General features: G+C 46.2%; 1 protein-coding gene across 1 annotated transcript in view; it reads left to right on the top strand.

Annotated features, from left to right (window-relative positions):
• Window positions 1–15,316, top strand: part of camkmt (calmodulin-lysine N-methyltransferase) — a gene marked incomplete at its 5' end in the record, with an annotated part of 119,846 nt that extends 104,530 nt beyond the window's left edge. The window contains 3 exons of the mRNA XM_080016418.1: window positions 3,455–3,518; window positions 7,400–7,531; window positions 15,031–15,316. Of these exons, the coding sequence (XP_079872544.1) occupies window positions 3,455–3,518; window positions 7,400–7,531; window positions 15,031–15,135 (301 nt within the window). The 3' untranslated portion in view covers window positions 15,136–15,316. The remainder of the gene's footprint in view (window positions 1–3,454; window positions 3,519–7,399; window positions 7,532–15,030) is intronic.
• Window positions 15,317–17,743: the final 2,427 nt, after the last annotated feature.

Genomic DNA, 17,743 nt, shown 5'->3' with positions numbered 1-17,743 from the left:
TCAGTGTTTCTGTGTGTGATGGGGGCTGGGGCAGGGGGTTTAGAATGAGACAATGGGCCTCTGGTCGTCTGGGTGGCAGTGGAATGTGCAGGAGGACACAGAGGTTAACACCGAGAGCCACATTCTCAAGGAGTTTCCCCATGAGGACGGGGGAAGAAGAGTGCCACCTAACTTCACACAGCAGGCGAAAATTCCTTCTCTCCTCCAATATATCCATGATGTGAAATTCCTCATTGATTATCTTCTCTATGTGTTGTAATAACCTAAACAATACAATTGTGTTATTGATATTGTCACATATGGTGGCAATATGAATATTATACAATGTACTGAATACCAGATATGAGTAATTACCAGTTAGTTTTGGTAACATACTGTGCTCTAGGGTAGTAAACCGGCTTCTACGAGTGCTAAAGCAAAGATTTAAGGGAGAGATTTTGACTCAAATTGACCCTGTTTTATCTCTAATTTGAAGTAGTGCGTCCATTGTTTGACGTTCTAACGCTGCCTTCTCCCTTCTGACCTCAGTTTCACTCTGTCCTTCCCCCGACCCCCAGATATATATATAAGTGTGCGTGTGTGCAAGTGTTTGAGAAAGAGGTAGAAAGCTCGCCCTCCACCCAGCTCGCTCACTTCCTTGTTTGTGACACTGCTCCCTTTTCCAGACGGCTGATATCTCCAGAAAAATAAACTTGACGGGAACCCTTCACCTTTTGCAGTCAAATAAGCATCACACCAACAGTGTGTCCAACACTGGAAAAACCATTCACCCATGTATTGGGGCAGCGTTTCTCAGCTGGAGAGATTTTTGTCAAAATGTCTTTTGGACAAAAATCTTTTTTTGTTGGTCAACAATGGACAGTGCTTTATGGTTTTACTTTGTTTGAAGGACATAATTGATCATTGACATGTAATGTCACTGTCTCCAAATGGTAGTCTCCAGTAGTCTCCAGTCCAGTAGTCTCCAGTCCAGTAGTCTCCAGTCCAGTACTCTCCAGTCCAGTATTCTCCAGTCTAGTATTCTCCAGTCTAGTAGTCTCCAGTGCAGTAGTCTCCAGTCCAGTAGTCTCCAGTCCAGTGGTCTCTAGTCCAGTAGTCTCCAGTCTAGTAGTCTCCAGTCCAGTAGTCTCCAGTCCAGTGGTCTCCAGTCCAGTAGTCTCCAGTCTAGTAGTCTCCAGTCTAGTAGTCTCCACTCTCTTAGTATCCAGTCCAGTAGTCTCCAGTCCAGTAGTCTCCAGTCCAGTGGTCTCCAGTCCAGTAGTCTCCAGTCTAGTCTCCAGTCTAGTAGTCTCCAGTCTAGTAGTCTCCACTCTCTTAGTATCCAGTCCAGTAGTCTCCAGTCCTGTAGTCTCCAGTCTAGTAGTCTCCTCTCTAGTAGTCTCCGGTCTAGTAGTCTCCAGTCCAGTAGTATCCAGTCTAGTAGTCTCCAGTCAGGTAGTCTCCATTCTGGTAGTCTCCAGTCTAGTAGTCTCCAGTCCAGTAGTGTCCAAATTAGTGCGTTGCATGGTGACACGGTAACAGACGGGCCGGGCGTGGGGCAGACGCATTTTTGCACAAACAGTCATGCACCGGACACACCGTATACCTCTCCTCAAGCCACCCCCTCCCCCCGGGGATGAGGAGCTTTGTACGGACGGGGAAGGTCAGGAGCTGCCGGGATTGAAAAGATGCCGTCCAGATTGCCGTTTGTCTGGCCGGTGGGACAGAGGCTCAAGGATTATGTCAAATCTGCACTGTATTGTTGTGTTTTAGTCAAATTACTCCACTCTCATCTGTGATAATAGGTACACGCACATGCACGCACGCGCACACACCCACAGACACACGCACACGCACATGCACACACCCACACACCCACACACACACACACACACACACACACACACACACACACACACACACACACACACACACACTTTACTGCATCAATAATGGATTGAAATTTGCCATTGCGGTTTTAGGCAGGTGTTAGGTTGCTCAGATTAATTGGTGTTGGGTTAGGTTTTGGCTGTGTGTGCTCCCATGCATGCCCCCGCGTTCTGTTGCATAACCTTTATTTTTGCTCGCACGCAGCCGTATTCAGGACGTTCGGCATGTTACTCTGACAAGGTGAAACTCCATATTTTCTTAAGAGATTGATAATTCCTCGTAAGCTAGGCTAACTGATTTTATTTATATTTCAGCTGTTTAACTGGTTTTCGAATGTCCTTTAAATCAAGTTGACTCGACTTCCCTCCACTCCACTCTTATTGGAATAAATGCAATTTCATGTGGAATCACGCTGGGTTTCAGCATGTTTCAAAGACCTCACAGTAAACAAGAGTAAAAAACACACATCGCTCAGAAATGACATGTCACAATGTCATCCAAACCGGAATAGTAAATATACATTAAAACTTATTGAGCAATAATTAATTACACTATACATGCTCACAGTCTCACCCCTCAAAGGATGTGTCTGTTTGTTGGATTGAGCCAGCGGTCTGAAAAATGTTGGCAGAGAAAATGCTTTTCGGCCCCGTTCCGAGTGGACCGATTCCGTGTTTATCAGCACAATGCCTTCGGAAGTTTCCCTGAAACTCTGCCCCAGACTACACAAATTCCTAACCAGCTCAGCAGTTTCAAATAAAAGGTTATGTAAATCTTTATCATCCCACAGACCACTTTGCTCACAAAATGAGAGCACGGCGATGGTGGTTCTGTGGAGAACATTTGGAATCCTTCCTCTCTGGGATCCCTCATCTTCTCATCTTCCCCGCTTGATTGACTTTGGACCCCTATTAACAAAAAATACACACAGATATCATGTATACATAAATCCAGGGAAACACACACACACACACACACACACACACACACGAAGGATGAAGCTATTATCCAGCTACTGAAGATGAGAACGGAAGCAGTGTGACTGAATGTTATTCATTTGTACTTTTGGGGATTCTGCTTCTCTCGACATCATCTTCAAGTGAATAAACTGTTAATTCCAAGACATTCAAAGTGGCTTAAAGTCACCTTGAAGAGTGTACATAAAGGCATGTAGTTATGTGTGTGTGTGTGTGTGTGTGTGTGTGTGTGTGTGTGTGTGTGTGTGTGTGTGTGTGTGTGTGTGTGTGTGTGTGTGTGTGTGTGTTAGTTGTGTTAGGTGTGGTGTGTGTGTGTGTTTGGTTTTCTACGCTCCGATGGTATCTTGTATGTTTTGGACTTTGATGTTTGCTTTCCTCTCTCCAGAAAACAGGCCGAGGTGAATTCATTCATATGGGATTTGTAAAAATAAAAATATGAAAAAAATAAAAGAGACCGTCTTACCCATGAGAAAAACAATTGTTCCCCGTCTTCCTGCTGGTGGAGTAACTTGTAAGAAAAAAATAGCATAAAAAGCCAGCTTCATAGAGCCGCTACCATAGGAATGTATTTTTAAATTTCACCATATAAATCTCTCTCTCTCTCATAGTTTGTTTCTGGACAAGTACAGAGCCAGCCTGGTCGATGCCATAAGGAGATTACTGCGACCCAATGTAAGTGTGTGTGTGTGTGTGTGTGTGTGTGTGTGTGTGTGTGTGTGTGTGTGTGTGTGTGTGCGCGTGCGCCCGCCTCTGCATATTACTGGTTATATATGTATATGTGTGTGTGTTTTTACATCTGTGTATATGTGTGTCTACTTAGCCACACACACACACACACACACACACACACACACACACACTCTCTCTCTCTATGATAATTAGGCTCTGGCCAATCCAGTACACACACATAAATGCCCTGACAGGATTAATATCATGTAATGCTTTAATGCTTATTAGAAGCAACTTGAATGTGCTTCTCTGATCTCTTCCGCTCTCTTTCTCTCTCTTTCTTGTTCTGTTCCCCGTCTCTTCTTCTCGTCCGTTACTTAATCATAAAGTCTCCTCCCATCTAGACCTCTGACAAGACCCCTCGCTGCGACAGGGCTGTGTGTGTGTGTAGGGGGTGGGGGCAAGGCTGGAAGAGATAGCTTTGGTTTTGTGGTTTGCCGCCGTCTTAAGAACAGAGGCCGCACTGATATGAGAAGTGGAGAAAGAAAAAAGGGGGTGATGGATCGCGGGAGCTCGGAAGGAGAAGAAGAAGGAAGAGAGGTTGAGGAAATGGAGCGGGGGAGAGGTGGAATTATTGAACAGACAGAAAGCCCTGGGAAGAGGAGAGTGCTGATTGGGAAAGGCGAGGAGGATGGAGGGAGGGATGGGTGGATGGATGGAGTAATGGAGGGATAGGTGGGTGGAGGTATAGATGTATAGAAGGAGGAAGCAATGGATAAAGAGATCGATAGATGGGTGAATGGGGGTTAGATGGATCGACGGAGGGATAGATGGTTGAGGGCTAGAGGGAGGCAGTGATGGATCGATGGATGGTCTTTTAGCCATATTGAATCATCATGAATTGAAGATATTGTCATATTACACAATGTAAATGAGAAGATTCGATCCAATACCTACAATTATATAAACTCTTGAAAATGTATTTTAACCTAACCATCATTATTATTATTATTATTATTAGTAGTAGTAGTAGTAGTAGTTGTAGTAGTAGTGGTAGTATAATCGTCCATAGTATTATTAGCCCTGCAGGCTGGATCCCCTATTATAATTGCTCAGGAAAATTTCTCTGAACTTTTCAAGCTAATATTATTTGGAACAGAACAACGGCAGAAGTTGTGATCAAGTTCACGTCTCGTTTGAACGGCTATGTCACAAACATCTGATGGTTTAGCTTTCATCTAAATCGATCCACATACAGAGCAAAAATTTGTGAAAAACCGAGCAAATTTGACCCAACTCACACACTTGTGCTCGAGTCATAGAACGCCAAAGTATCTACAACAGGGCTAAAACTATCTAGAACACAACAATGTCAAAAGTTACGAACACAGTCGAGGTGTCGCGTAAACCGTTATGTCGCAAACATCTCATGGTTGCAGTTTCATCCGAATCGATGCACATACAGACTAGAAGTGAGTGAAAAACCGAGCAAATTTGACTCCAAGTATCCAGGTGTTCGTTCTTCACTGAGACGTCAACGTTCTAAAACAAAATGAACGAGATGAGATTAAGAGTAAGGCGCTTTATGACGTCATCATACTATTTACTACGAATGTGCAGGTTCTGATTCAGAATGTCCATTCGGACCGTTTCCAGTGTGCGGTGTAGCCTCCGTCGCTCTGTAGTGGTTAGAGATTAGAAGCTATGCGTTTGGGTGTCATTTATGTACTCTCTAACCTGGTAGATGTCTGTTGATCTGTTCCATTGATATTTTATCTCTTTGGTCTCCATTACTTTGCTGGATTCAAATACAAAAAAAAACGTTAGTCCACAAAGACTTGCGACCACATCCAGTCGAGTCCACTCGAGTGTGCGAGTGAGTGATGCGTTCAAGATCCAGCGAGGCGTCGGAAAAATAGAAGCCGTGATACGCAAGTAAATCAACGAAATATCACAACGTTTTTCGTATTTCATGGAAATGTAACTTATTGAAAATGTAATGCAAGGAAAGAAGTCATCACTAAAATTACGTAGGGTCGACCACCTTCGTAGACCTCCGTAAATACGTTACTTCAAACAGCCAATCATACAGCAGGAGCTCCAGTGCTTCCTCCTCCTCGGCAGAGCGCAGCAGGGATGATGCCCCCCGGAGCTCATGCGGCGGGTCTTCCTAAAACGCCAGATTGAATTCGAACTCACATTCCTCCCAACCCGAGCCCGGCGCGGCCAGCATCCCCGCAAAAGGAGAGCGATTAAAGAAAGAATCCGTGGTAGGCGAGAATCCCTCGGTCCGCTCCAAACGTCCCCGCATTTAATCACGGAGTGCGGGAACCTCGGAACCTCTGAAACCTGTAACACGTACCTAACATGACTCAACTGGACCCTGTGTATTGCTACCTGCAGATATATTTATCATTATTATTATAATTATAGTCCATAGTTCTACATTATTATGATTATCGTCTATAGTATTACATTATTATAATTATAGTCCATAGCTCTACATTATTATAATTATAGTCCATGGTATTACATTTTTATTACTACATTGTGTTATATTCCAATGTGAAGCTCAGTTGGATTCCTATCTGAGGGATATTTGACATAGAAGTGAGACGTCCTTCAGCTGAGTCGTAAACGGACTCAGCGCCCGGGGTTTACCAGTGACAGGGGTCCTATAAACACCTGGTTCCCTATTGCCGGGACTGCATCCTATGACTCACGGGACTGATCGACAGATCATGTCATCCACTCTACACTCCGAAAGGCAGAGGAAGTGACGACACTGCGCTCCAGCTATGACGCACGCCTCAAACTTTGGCTGACATTTTCACAAAGTGATGCACACGCCCACAAACCGAAAAGCTGCATTTCCCGGATTGACTGTCGACATGCGGGGCGACTGCGGCCGTCATTGTACAAGAAAAGAACAAAATAAATCTCACCTAGGCTCTCTCTCTCTCACTCTCACTCACTCTCTCTCTCTCTCTCTCTCTCTCTCTCTCTCTCTCTCTCTCTCTCTCTCTCTCTCTCTCTCTCTCTCTCTCCTTTAATCCAGCAGAGATAATTTAAGGGGCTAATATGATTTCCGTGTCGACCATCAGACTGTCTCTGCCACAACAAGCTTACCAAATATTTAATAATTTGCTAAGCTGATTAAACAATTAACAAAGCAATTAATTCACCCACCTAATGGCACTAATTTGTTGTTTCTGACAAAGGTGGGCCATCGGGTGAGCCGCCGCGCCCCCATCAGACGATTAGCGCCCATGTGTTTTGTCTTTGGGGTCGATTTCTTCTTTATTTATCTGTCTGCGGTCGCCGCGTTAGAGAGAAGCGCCCTCCGAGAGAGTCCAAAGTGGAGACTACATTTCTGTCATTAAAACTATTATTATTACTATTGTTGTAAATATTTGATCTGGTTTAATTGACGCGCCACGCCAGTGAAGCTTATTGATTTGAAATGAATGTACAGATGAAAAACAGCTGTCCCAAAGAGATGATCCTGGTGTTTTTATGGTCTTTTGTGTCTGTCACATGTTTTTACTGTGTGTTTGCCTGTGTGTGTGTGTGTGTGTGTGTATTCCTCATGCCTCCATTTACTGTATTTAAAACAATAATAACATGCTCAAAATATGAAATAACATCAAAAGCTGAAGCATTTCAAAGAAACTTTGAACTTGTTGGGGTAATCCTCTTATTATGGATGTGTGTGTGTGGGGGGGGGATTTCACACACACACAGACACACACACACACACACACAGATTTTCACACACAAACACACACACACATACAAACTCTCTCTCTCTCTCTCTCTCTCTCTCGCTCTCTCTTTTTCTCTCTCTCTCTCGGTCCTCACCTCCGCCCTCCTCCCCCCTGCAGGGCACGGCGCTGGTGGTGGCCCCCCGCCGGGGAAGCACCCTGGGCCTGTTCTGCCAGCTGGCCCGGGACGCCGGCCTCTGCGTGGGAGAGCAGCAGCAGTACGACGCCCGAGTCTGGGACATGCACCTCAAGGTGAGGGAAAAGGAAAAAACAGCAAAAACAAAGGACGCGGAAAGGAATGTTTCACCGGTTATTTGTGGGGTCAGTGCGGACGTTCAGTGTTGTGGCTTTGTTTGGAAATGTACATTTTTACGAACCATAACGGATTACAGATTGTTTTGGAAAAAAAAGAAAAAGAAAAAAAAAAAAGACCACTTCCAGAAAGATCCCAGGGATTTATTTAAACAGCTTCTTTTCACATCCTCTTTTGAAGGAATAACAGCTTAAACAAACAGACGGCTTAGTTTGCCATCCCCCTTTGTTTCACTGTGTGGCTTGTTTGAGTATCGTGTTATTATACAGTGTTGGGAAAGCTACTTTTATGATGTAATTCATTACATGTTACTTGCTACTTTAATTTGAAAGTAATCGGTTGCTTTGCAATTTTACTTTCTGTGTAAGGTAATAAGTTACTTATTACACTACTTTGAAGTTACTCACCAAAATAATAAAAAAGAAAACGGGTGTTGTTTTTGCCGGAGTGGTGGTGGTGGTGAAAGGCAAATCAAGTAGTACTGACGCTACCTGTGTGTTCTACATCCACCAAAAGACGATCGTCAAACAAAAAGCGGAAAGCTGCTTGGGATGGGCTCGGTCGGCAACCCTACCCTTATGTTGGGCGGGTGTCGTACCAATCCATCCAATGAGTGATTTCCCGAAGCGGCAAGCTCCACCATGTTTGTTTCCCCTCACTCCCACGTGCAGATGACGTAAAAAATCTCGCCGTAAAGCAGTTCTGCTGCTGATTTGCGACATTGCTTAGGGGCGGGACCGTACGTGCAGCTGTCCTATCACGTGATGTCTTTGTCATGACGTGGAGCAGATATTGAGACCGTGATTTCGCCGATCCCGGATATATACTCAAAATCATCGGACGGCAATCCTAATCGGACAAACCGATAGTCGCTTCATCCGATCAATCTGCCCAACCCTCATGCAGCGTGTAACTTCACATGGGAGCAGTGATGACATTACCCACGTTGTGTTAGTAACTCGTTATATTACTGCGATACTGATCATTACATTACATTACATTTAGTCATTTAGCAGACGCTTTTATCCAAAGCGACTTACAATTGTTCAAACACCGACGGACGCAGCCATCAGGAGCAATTAGGGGTTAAGTGTCTTGCTCAAGGACACTACAGCATGCTAGCAGGAGGAGCCTGGGATCGAACCAGCAACCTTTAGATCACTAGACCACCAGCTCTACCGCCTGAGCTACCACCCCCCCCTGATAAAAATCTTGATTCTTGAATCTGAAAAGAAATATTGAATTATACGTCTTGTATGATATTGTACGTCTCTTGCATGGGTAGTTTTATAATTTCCTTCTATTATTTTTATTATTATAAATATTAATAATAATAATAATAATAATAATATTAATAATAATAATAAAAATAATAATAATAACCTTAAATGCTTTACCTTAATGGAAGGAAGACAAAATAGAACAGGAGGGGGGAAAAAAAAGCAAACAAGCAAAATGCATTTAATAGAAAAATATATATCCAAAAAATGTATATTATAACAGATATATATATATATATATATATATATACAAAAAAGTAAATATTATACTAATTTTCAGTTTTTGGTGAGGATAATATTTGGGCTGAAGGCCTCATCATACTCATCCAATCAGGTTTTAGCAATGTGGCCAATAAGAAATTAAAACCCCTCACACACACACACACACACACACACACACGCACACACACACACACACAAACACACACACTGGGGGTCAGGGGCTTTGCGAGGATGTGAGGCCGGGCTGAAGTGGCCTGCTCACATCTGAAGGTGATTAAGACTACTCTGCTTATCTTCTGATGAACACTCTGACCGTGTGTGTGTGTGTGTGTGTGTGTGTGTGTGTGTGTGTGTGTGTGTGTGTGTGTGTGTGTGTGTGTGTGTGTGTGTGTGTGTGTGTGTGTGTGTGTGTGTGTGTGTGTGTGTGTGTGTGGGGCACACACATGGGTAGATGCCCCCGTCTGACCAATCCACAAGCACACACACACAGGACTCGGGCTATATCACAACCTTACGCCGACCAGACATCACTCAGACAGCGTATTGGCCAGACATAAAACACACACACTGTGATGATATCACACCCAAACATACGCACACACACACACACACACACACACACACACACACACACACACACACACACACACACACACACACACACACACACACACACATGTATCCAAATGAGCAGCTGCTGCTAATTTGCACTACAGATTAGCTTTCTTCAGCGATATTTGCTTTCAATGGAAGACAAAACGTATCAAAACCTACAGCTGGATGGATTTCTTTTTCTTTTTTCTGCGTCTGGAAAACAAAACTATTGTTTGTTTTAACGCTGTTTGTTTTAAGTCTGTATGAAGACAGAATAAAAAATTATTTTTTTTTAAACTTATTTTTTTCACAAGACATTTTAACTTTCCATCCGCATGTGTGTGTTTAATGGAAATAATACACGAATTAGCCCCGATGTAGCTTATTTTTTCATTTAACTCAAAAATAATAAAGAATAATCATAATTATTTTATTTTGACTTTTGTGCTGGGCCTCTGGAAACCGGTGAGTTCGGCGACACGTTTCGTCATTCTGTTTTATTCACATTCTGCTGTCACTATAAGAAAATGGAGCCTGTCGCTTGATGCGCTTTGTTTTTTTTATTTTTATTTTTTATTTGTATGCAACCAGAGAGAGCGCGTACCACACATGTGGTATCTACTGATTCCAGTGGCGCAAGCAAAAAAAAAATGGAAGAAAAATCAATGAACAAAGCAATAAATAAATATATTTTATTAATAACAATAAAGTAATCATAATACTAATAATATTAAAATACGAAATTTGAAAATAAAAACATTATAAACCACACAAGAAAAAAAGGGCCCAAAGAGGAAAAGAAACACCCGTTTATATCACCATCCCAAGGAATCAATCAAATGCAGTAAAAGGTCACATTAGTCTAAAACAGCCCAGTATGTCCTTGTAGCACCTCTGTTTGGAATCCTGCGCCTCGCTCACTAGTTTGTCAAACCCCAAATCGGCCCACATGCTGGGTTCTCTCACCAGCGCAACACACATGGGGGCAGGCCCTTTATTACACCATCCCGTATTCTAGTTTTCCTGCGTTTGTAAATTGCACGTTTTGCTCCCCCCAATAATACATTTAAAAATGTTCCATTTAGTTGGGTCTAGCTCATCGTATCCAGCACTGAAGGCACTGCCTCAGAGAATTTTGTGAAATAAAATACTTAAAAACCTTTTCAGAAACAATGAAAAACAGCGTCTAAAAAGGTCCACAGCTGGTTGGATACTGTTGGATTGATAACGCAAGTAAAAGCATTTACAGCAATAGCACGGCGTAGGGTTCTCCGTCGGAGGTCACCTGACCCCGCTGAGTGGAGGCTCGTGGAGAACCCCTCCAAACCGGTTCCACTGCACCGCTGACCCCCAGCTTCTCCCTCCCCGCCGCGTCGGTCCTCCGCTCCAGTTTTGTTCTGTTTAGTGGTTTTACACATTTTTCCCGCGACAGTGTAGAAGTCTACGCGCCTAGTTTTGTTCGTTTGAGAGAGAGGGAGAGAGAGATAAAAATGGACGGCCCTGATGTCTGGGGGTGTCTTTCCATGGGATTAGGAAACAGAGAAGCGGAGGGATTGGGGGATGGATGGAGAGAGGAGTAGAGGGAAGGATAGAAGGACAGGCTCGGATGAATAGGGAAGTGGGGAGCAATGAGGGAACGGGAAGATAGAGGCTGTGTGTGTGTGTGTGTGTGTGTGTGTGTGTGTGTGTGTGTGTGTGTGTGTGTGTGTGTGTGTGTGTGTGTGTGTGTGTGTGTGTGTGTGTGTGTGTGTGTGTGTGTGTGTGTGTGTGTGGTGGTAGTGGGGGGTTAAGAAAAGGGAGGGAGAGTGAAGGAGGGTGAAGACAGATATGCCAGAGGAATGGGAGGAGAGAGAGAGAGAGAGAGAGAGAGGAGCATGGGGTGGTTTTACTATTTATGTGTGTGTGAGAGGGGTATGTACATGCGTGTGTGTGTGTGTGGGTGTGTGTGGGTGTGTGTCAGAGGGAAGAAATTAAAATTCATGACTCTCTTCACAACCATTTGAGTAACAAGATTAAGACGGCGGGTAAGAAAATAGCGCTGGCATTATCAGGCTGCTTGCAGTCCCTCCAGCTGCTCGCCTCTCTACTCCACAACAGTGGGGATAAGAGGATAACACACACACACATGCGCACGCACACACGGACACACACACACACACACACTGACACATACACACACACACACACAGGCCGACACGCCTTCTGCTGCCGGTCCCTTGAGCTTGTATTTTTGTCTGTGTCTATGTATATGAGTGTGCGTTTGTGTGTTTGTTGGTTACGAAGGGATGAGTCATAAAGAATTGGCAAGAATATTTCCTGCTTGGTTTCCTTGCACACACACACACACACACACACACACACACACACACACACACACACACACACACACATATACACACAGCGGTGGACATTAACACCCATATCTCACATCCCTCTGAGTGGCACTTTGCAGTGGCACACTGCTCACCTAGACTCTTTCTCTCCCCCTCTCTCTATCTACCCTCTCCCACATTCTGGAACCCATTGGAGGGAAAACTGGAGGGGGGCTGAAGGTGTGTGTGTGTGTGTGTGTGTGTGTGTGTGTGTGTGTGTGTGTGTGTGTGTGTGTCTGTGTGTGTCTGTGTCTGTGAGCGGGCGAAATGGGAAGGAAGTGAGTGACGGAAAGTGTGTGAGAGAGAGAGAGAGAGCGATAGAGCGGGAGAGTGAAGGAGTGAGAGTGTGAAAGTGGCCATGGAATAAATGAATTGCATCTGTGGCCGTGGCGTGATTTAGCCAGCCACCCATGAAGCTGATTAGGCCGCCTGTGATCAGGAGGTACAGCTTTGCTGCTTAAACTTTTCACCTCCGCAAGCTCTCAGCCCCACATTACCACCCCCCCACCCCCACCCCCACCCCCACATTCATCTGTCCTCCGCTCCTTCCTTCCGCCTTCACGAGAATTTAAATGTGAATGCGCAGAACACCACCACCCCCAGCACCGACCAGGCTTAGCGCGAGGGGCAAGCGGCTCCTATCTCTCTCTCTCTGTCTTTCTCTCTCTCCCTCCCTCTCTTTTTTCTGGGGGTCGCCGGTTCAACCGCTGGCCGGGGGTTGGGGCGGGGCGGGGCGATAGAGAGACAGCATAATAATGTGAAGTAGAGGAAAGAGGAAAAGAGGTTGGGGGCAAGGGTGAAGAGAGGAAGAAGAGGAGAAAGGTGGAGGACAGACAGGAGGAGACGAGCAGAGGTGTGTGTGTGTGTGTGTGTGTGTGTGTGTGTGTGTGTGTGTGTGTGTGTGTGTGTGTGTGTGTGTGTGTGTGTGTGTGTGTGTGTGTGTGTGTGTGTGTGTGATGTCATATCTATTTTCATAAGTAGGCGAAAAGTTATGAAGGGAAGCATGATTTTTTCACCGAGCATTCTTATATACAGTGGTACCTCGACTTACGACCGCATCTACTTACGACTAATCCAAGATACGAGCAGCGATAGTCGCAAAAATTTGTATCGACTTGCGACCGACTGCTCCAAGATACGACCGTGGAAATTTGCAGTCGGCGGCCAGTCAGCAGTCAGTCAGCGGGCGACCTACATCGTGTGTGCATGTAGTTCGTGGCTTATCGATATTTTTCATATTTACTGTGTTTGTGCTGTGTATTTTGTTTATTTTCACCCTTCATGATTTCATAATTCATATGGGAAAAATTGCTTCGTACGACTGTTTTAACATACGACCGTTCTTATAGAACGAATTACAGTCGTAAGTCGAGGTACCACTGTACTAGTCTTTTTACACACACACACACACACACACACACACACACACACACACACTGACGCACATACACACTGTTATTCACACAATCACGCACACTCACATGGAAGGACCTACTAAACTCACTTTCCTTAATTCCAGATCATTTGATCATTTGGCCAGACACTGTGTGAGCTGATTAGCCAGCACATGCCCAAACTGCCAAGTCCGCTTAAGAGGGCACCGTGCGGGCACCACATGGGCAACCCCGAGGGGCTTTGTGTGTGTGTGTGTGTGTGTGTGTGTGTGTGTGTGTGTGTGTGTGTGTGTGTGTGTGTGTGTGTGTGTGTGTGTGTGTGTGTGTGAGGGTGTGAGAGAGGGTGTTGATAGGTTGATGAGGGGGAGTGGTACACTGAGCTAGTGAAGTATTTTACTTTAAATCCTTTTTTTTTTACAGAAACATGAAATGCATTCTCTCTCTCTCTCTTTCTTTCTCTCTCTCTCTCTCTCTCTCTCTCTCTCTCTCTCTGTATGTGTGTGTGTGTGTGTGTGTGTGTGTGTGTGTGTGTGTGTGTGTGTGTGTGTGTGTGTGTGTGTGTGTGTGTGTGTGTGTGTGTGTGTGTGTGTGTGTATTTGTGTTAGTTGGACACAGTATGGTTGCAGGCCACCAGGCTACAACCTGCTCTGGCTTCTTGTTGGTGTCAAATTCAAATGAAATGAGCTTATGAGTGACTTTGTGTTCCTCTGTGACTGAACCCTCCATCTCTGTGGAACTAGGAGGCCGTCAGCACCTCAGGGCGAGGGGTAAATAAAGAGTCTCATCCAGCCCTACAACCCCGGCCTCAGCACCTCAGGGCGAGGGGTAAATAAAGAGTCTCATCCAGCTCTACAACCCCGGCCTCAGGGTGAGGTGTATATAAAGAGTCTCGTCCCACCCTCCATCTCTGTGTAACTAGGAGGCTGTTAGCACCTCAGGGTGAGGGGTAAATAAAAAGTCTCGTCCAGCCCTACAACCCCTGCCTCAGGGCGAGGGGTAGATAAAGAGTCTCCTCCAACCCTGCAACCCCGGCTTCAGCACCTCAGGGCGAGGGGTAAATAATAGACGTGAGTACAGATGTTGTTTTTCCCGGGGTAGTAACTGACCAATGTACTCGACCCGACACGGAGAACCAGCCGGTGGGGTTGACTGCTCAGTTCACTGCGGGGTTCACATATAGAGTGGGGTAGTTTCAAGTGGTAAGTTGGGTTTGGGGGAACACAGTCCTCCTGCTTGTATCGCACAGCCGTCGACCTGTGACGTCTCTTCGTTGCATGGTGTTCTCTTCTCGCATCTTCCCGCTCTACACCGTGGGGGGGCGGGGTCCGCCTTGCCCCCTTCCTGAGGGTGCTTCCCTTCTACCTTTTGACGAAGAGCTAAACAAATAAACTGCACGCAACATAAAGAAGCGTTAAAGGGCGACCGGTTGGGAGCTGGCATTCAGAGCTCGCGAGCGCTTCCTCGTCAATGGGGAAAACGTCCTTGGCATAAATAAATATTGCTTCGCGATCCATTCTTTCTCAAAAGACCTTCAACGGTTAATGGTTTTCCATCCTCTGCCTTATTTGCGTTTCAGATGCAGGCGGAGGGGAAGGAGGCGTACGACGAGGACATCCACTACCCGTTGCTTCTCACCCTGACCCGTGGATCCCAGCCTCCGCCTCTCAGCCGCGCTCAGTAAAAAAAAAAAAAAAAAAACCCCAAACGAGCGCCACCTCTCGGCCTCCCGCCAAACTTTTCCAGAGGTTCCCGAGAGTGTTGTTTTGTACAGCCCGCGTGCCGTAATGCAATGTATTCACCCGGAGGAATTGATCCACGAGATGCAGAGTGATCAAAGGGCGACCTCACCGGAGCAGCATTGTTATCACGGTATTAGACGCCGGCGGAGCCTTGTTTAATACATCTCAGGTTTTCAGCGAAATTGGCGCGGCCACCAAAGGAAAAAGTGTGGATATTGAAATAAATATCCAGTCTATTGAACGTTCCCATTATGTGCAGCTTATAGCATCTAGTCTGGAAAAAAGAACAAGACTTGATAGGACGTTTGGGCTAGTTTGAGTTGATATTGTTGGTATTCCAGAGCATTGTCAACAAGACGATCTCATCTCGGTGACGGCCGTCCCCGACGAACATGAGATTGTGTTTTGTTTTGTTTTTGTTGGTTTTTTTTTGCAGGGTTCCGAAAATCACATTGCAGTTCCATTAGAGCCATTGAGAGGGTCAGGGCGTCCATGCTTAAGAGGCATGGACATTCAGTCGGGTGGCAGCAAGTCGCCAGTCAGTCAGTCAGGCAGCCAGTCGCTTTCCAGGTCATGCAGCTCCTCATTCAGCCAGTCACTCCAGCGGGTGTCAACCCGGGGGGGCCAAGGCCCCCATTTGGGGGCCCCTTGGATCACAACATAACAAGTGGAGCTGTGTAAACCCTCTTTCACGTGTGAATCCTCTTTCCTTGCCCCAACTTTCCTGGAGGTCACTGTTGAGAGACTTTATTTTGTATATTGTTTGGGGGGGTGTGTGTGTGTGTGCGCGTGTGCGAGTGTGTTCCAGGGACTCAAGTATTTCCGATGCGCACAATCATGATATCACAAGCGACCCTAATACTGTGCAAGAGGCAGCAATGTGCGATGTTTGGAAGGAAGGCCGAGCAGAGCATCGTGATTCCCTCGCTAAGCCCCCCCCCCCGTTCTGTATTTCCGACCAGGCCCCCTGCAGTGTTTTTCCTCTACCCTAAAAAAAGACAGTCGAACCAGAACTTCTATTGGAAAAGACAAATCGAACCAACGCCCAAGCGCAAACCTTTTGCGAAGTGAGCTCCAGCGCTGCTTAGCTGTCTTTTACTTTTTTTTTTTTTTTTTTTTTTTTTTCCTATTTTCCGTTACGACAAACAGTGTTTTCTACTCAGGTGTGTTCTCTCGTGCTATGAACACCAAAGGCAGGCGTGCAGGCGTCGCATCGAGCTCTGAGTCTGAGAGCGGCCAAACGGACCTGCGCGGCGCTCCTGCATTTCACTGGGCTCCGCCGGCTCCTGCGACGCGCGGTACGCTCAGACGTAGCAGCTCACGCGGACCCGACGGAAAGAATTTGTGACCGGAGCTGAAGCCGCGAGCGGTCGCCATGCCGTCTGCCGGAGTTCAGTGACAAGAACGATGTTTAAGGCGTCTATTAGGGTGTGCTTAAATAATAATGATAATCAACACTGAGCCGGCGACATCTATGGTGATTTTGCAGTCCGACACAGTGACGGGAAACGAGCTGAAAGCCATGGCTATGGAGACCCAGCGCTGTGATGTCATCCCTGTTAGCGGTGACATCATAACCGGGTGCAACGCCCATCTACTGCTAATCATTGGGTTCCCCCGGCCATTGTGACGTACATCATGTGAATAGTCTTTGACGTGCCAAATTATTGCTGCGGCGTTCTGTGGCATCATGCGTGGTAACAGTGTCGCGCGGGACGAGCACCGAGTGTCACCCCGCGACGCGTCGTTCGTACGTTCCTCGCCTTTCTACACGGATGCGACAAATATACAAATCGCCGCGGTACCCCACGGTAGAGTCCTGCAGCGATGGATTCCTAACCCCAACATGAGCCAAACCAAAAATTAACAAAGGCCCCTGTGGGAGGCGCTACCCACGACGGTTTTAGGGAGACAGTCGTTCTGGCGGATGAGCGCCGCCACGGCGAGGATTTTATTAATAATAATAATAATAATAATAATAACAATAATAACACAAAGGGTTGCTGGCAAAACAGGAACGCAGGGCAAAAGAAACGATTGGTCTCTCGGTCGCGCTCTGGTCCGCAGGCGTTTCCGTGTCCTGCCCCACCCGATCCCCGCTGAAAAGCAGTTCAACATGTAAGAGAACTCTCCCCGGCCGGGTGCTATAGAGGCTGGGCGGTACCCGGTACAAGCCGTGGCTTAACCAAGCCCCCTCGTCTGCCACGCCGCCGTGACCGACCCGACCGGTTTGAAACCGTAAACCCGTCATTCACAGGCCTCTGTTGACTGCATTCAAGCTCCTCAAATTAACATTTAAACGAAACGCACGGGGCCCGGCCCCGGGCAGGTCTCTACGCCGTGGTCGACCCCGCTTCTCCAGGAACCGAAAAGTGTCGAAACCAAGGCCCGAAACATCCCAAACAGAGAGACGCCCCCTTATCGTGCGAGACGCCGCGGCGCTCGCGCCTCCTCTATTGTTTACGAGACCAACTTTGTGAAGCCACACCGCCGCTGTTTTCTACCAAAATTGTTACGCTTCGGCACATTCGTCGCGTTGCTGATCGTCCT

Source organism: Zeus faber, assembly GCF_960531495.2.
Source record: "Zeus faber genome assembly, chromosome: 16".
Taxonomy (NCBI): domain Eukaryota; kingdom Metazoa; phylum Chordata; class Actinopteri; order Zeiformes; family Zeidae; genus Zeus; species Zeus faber.
Note: the sequence above shows the minus strand (reverse complement) of the source record. Positions and strands in the feature narration are given on the sequence as shown.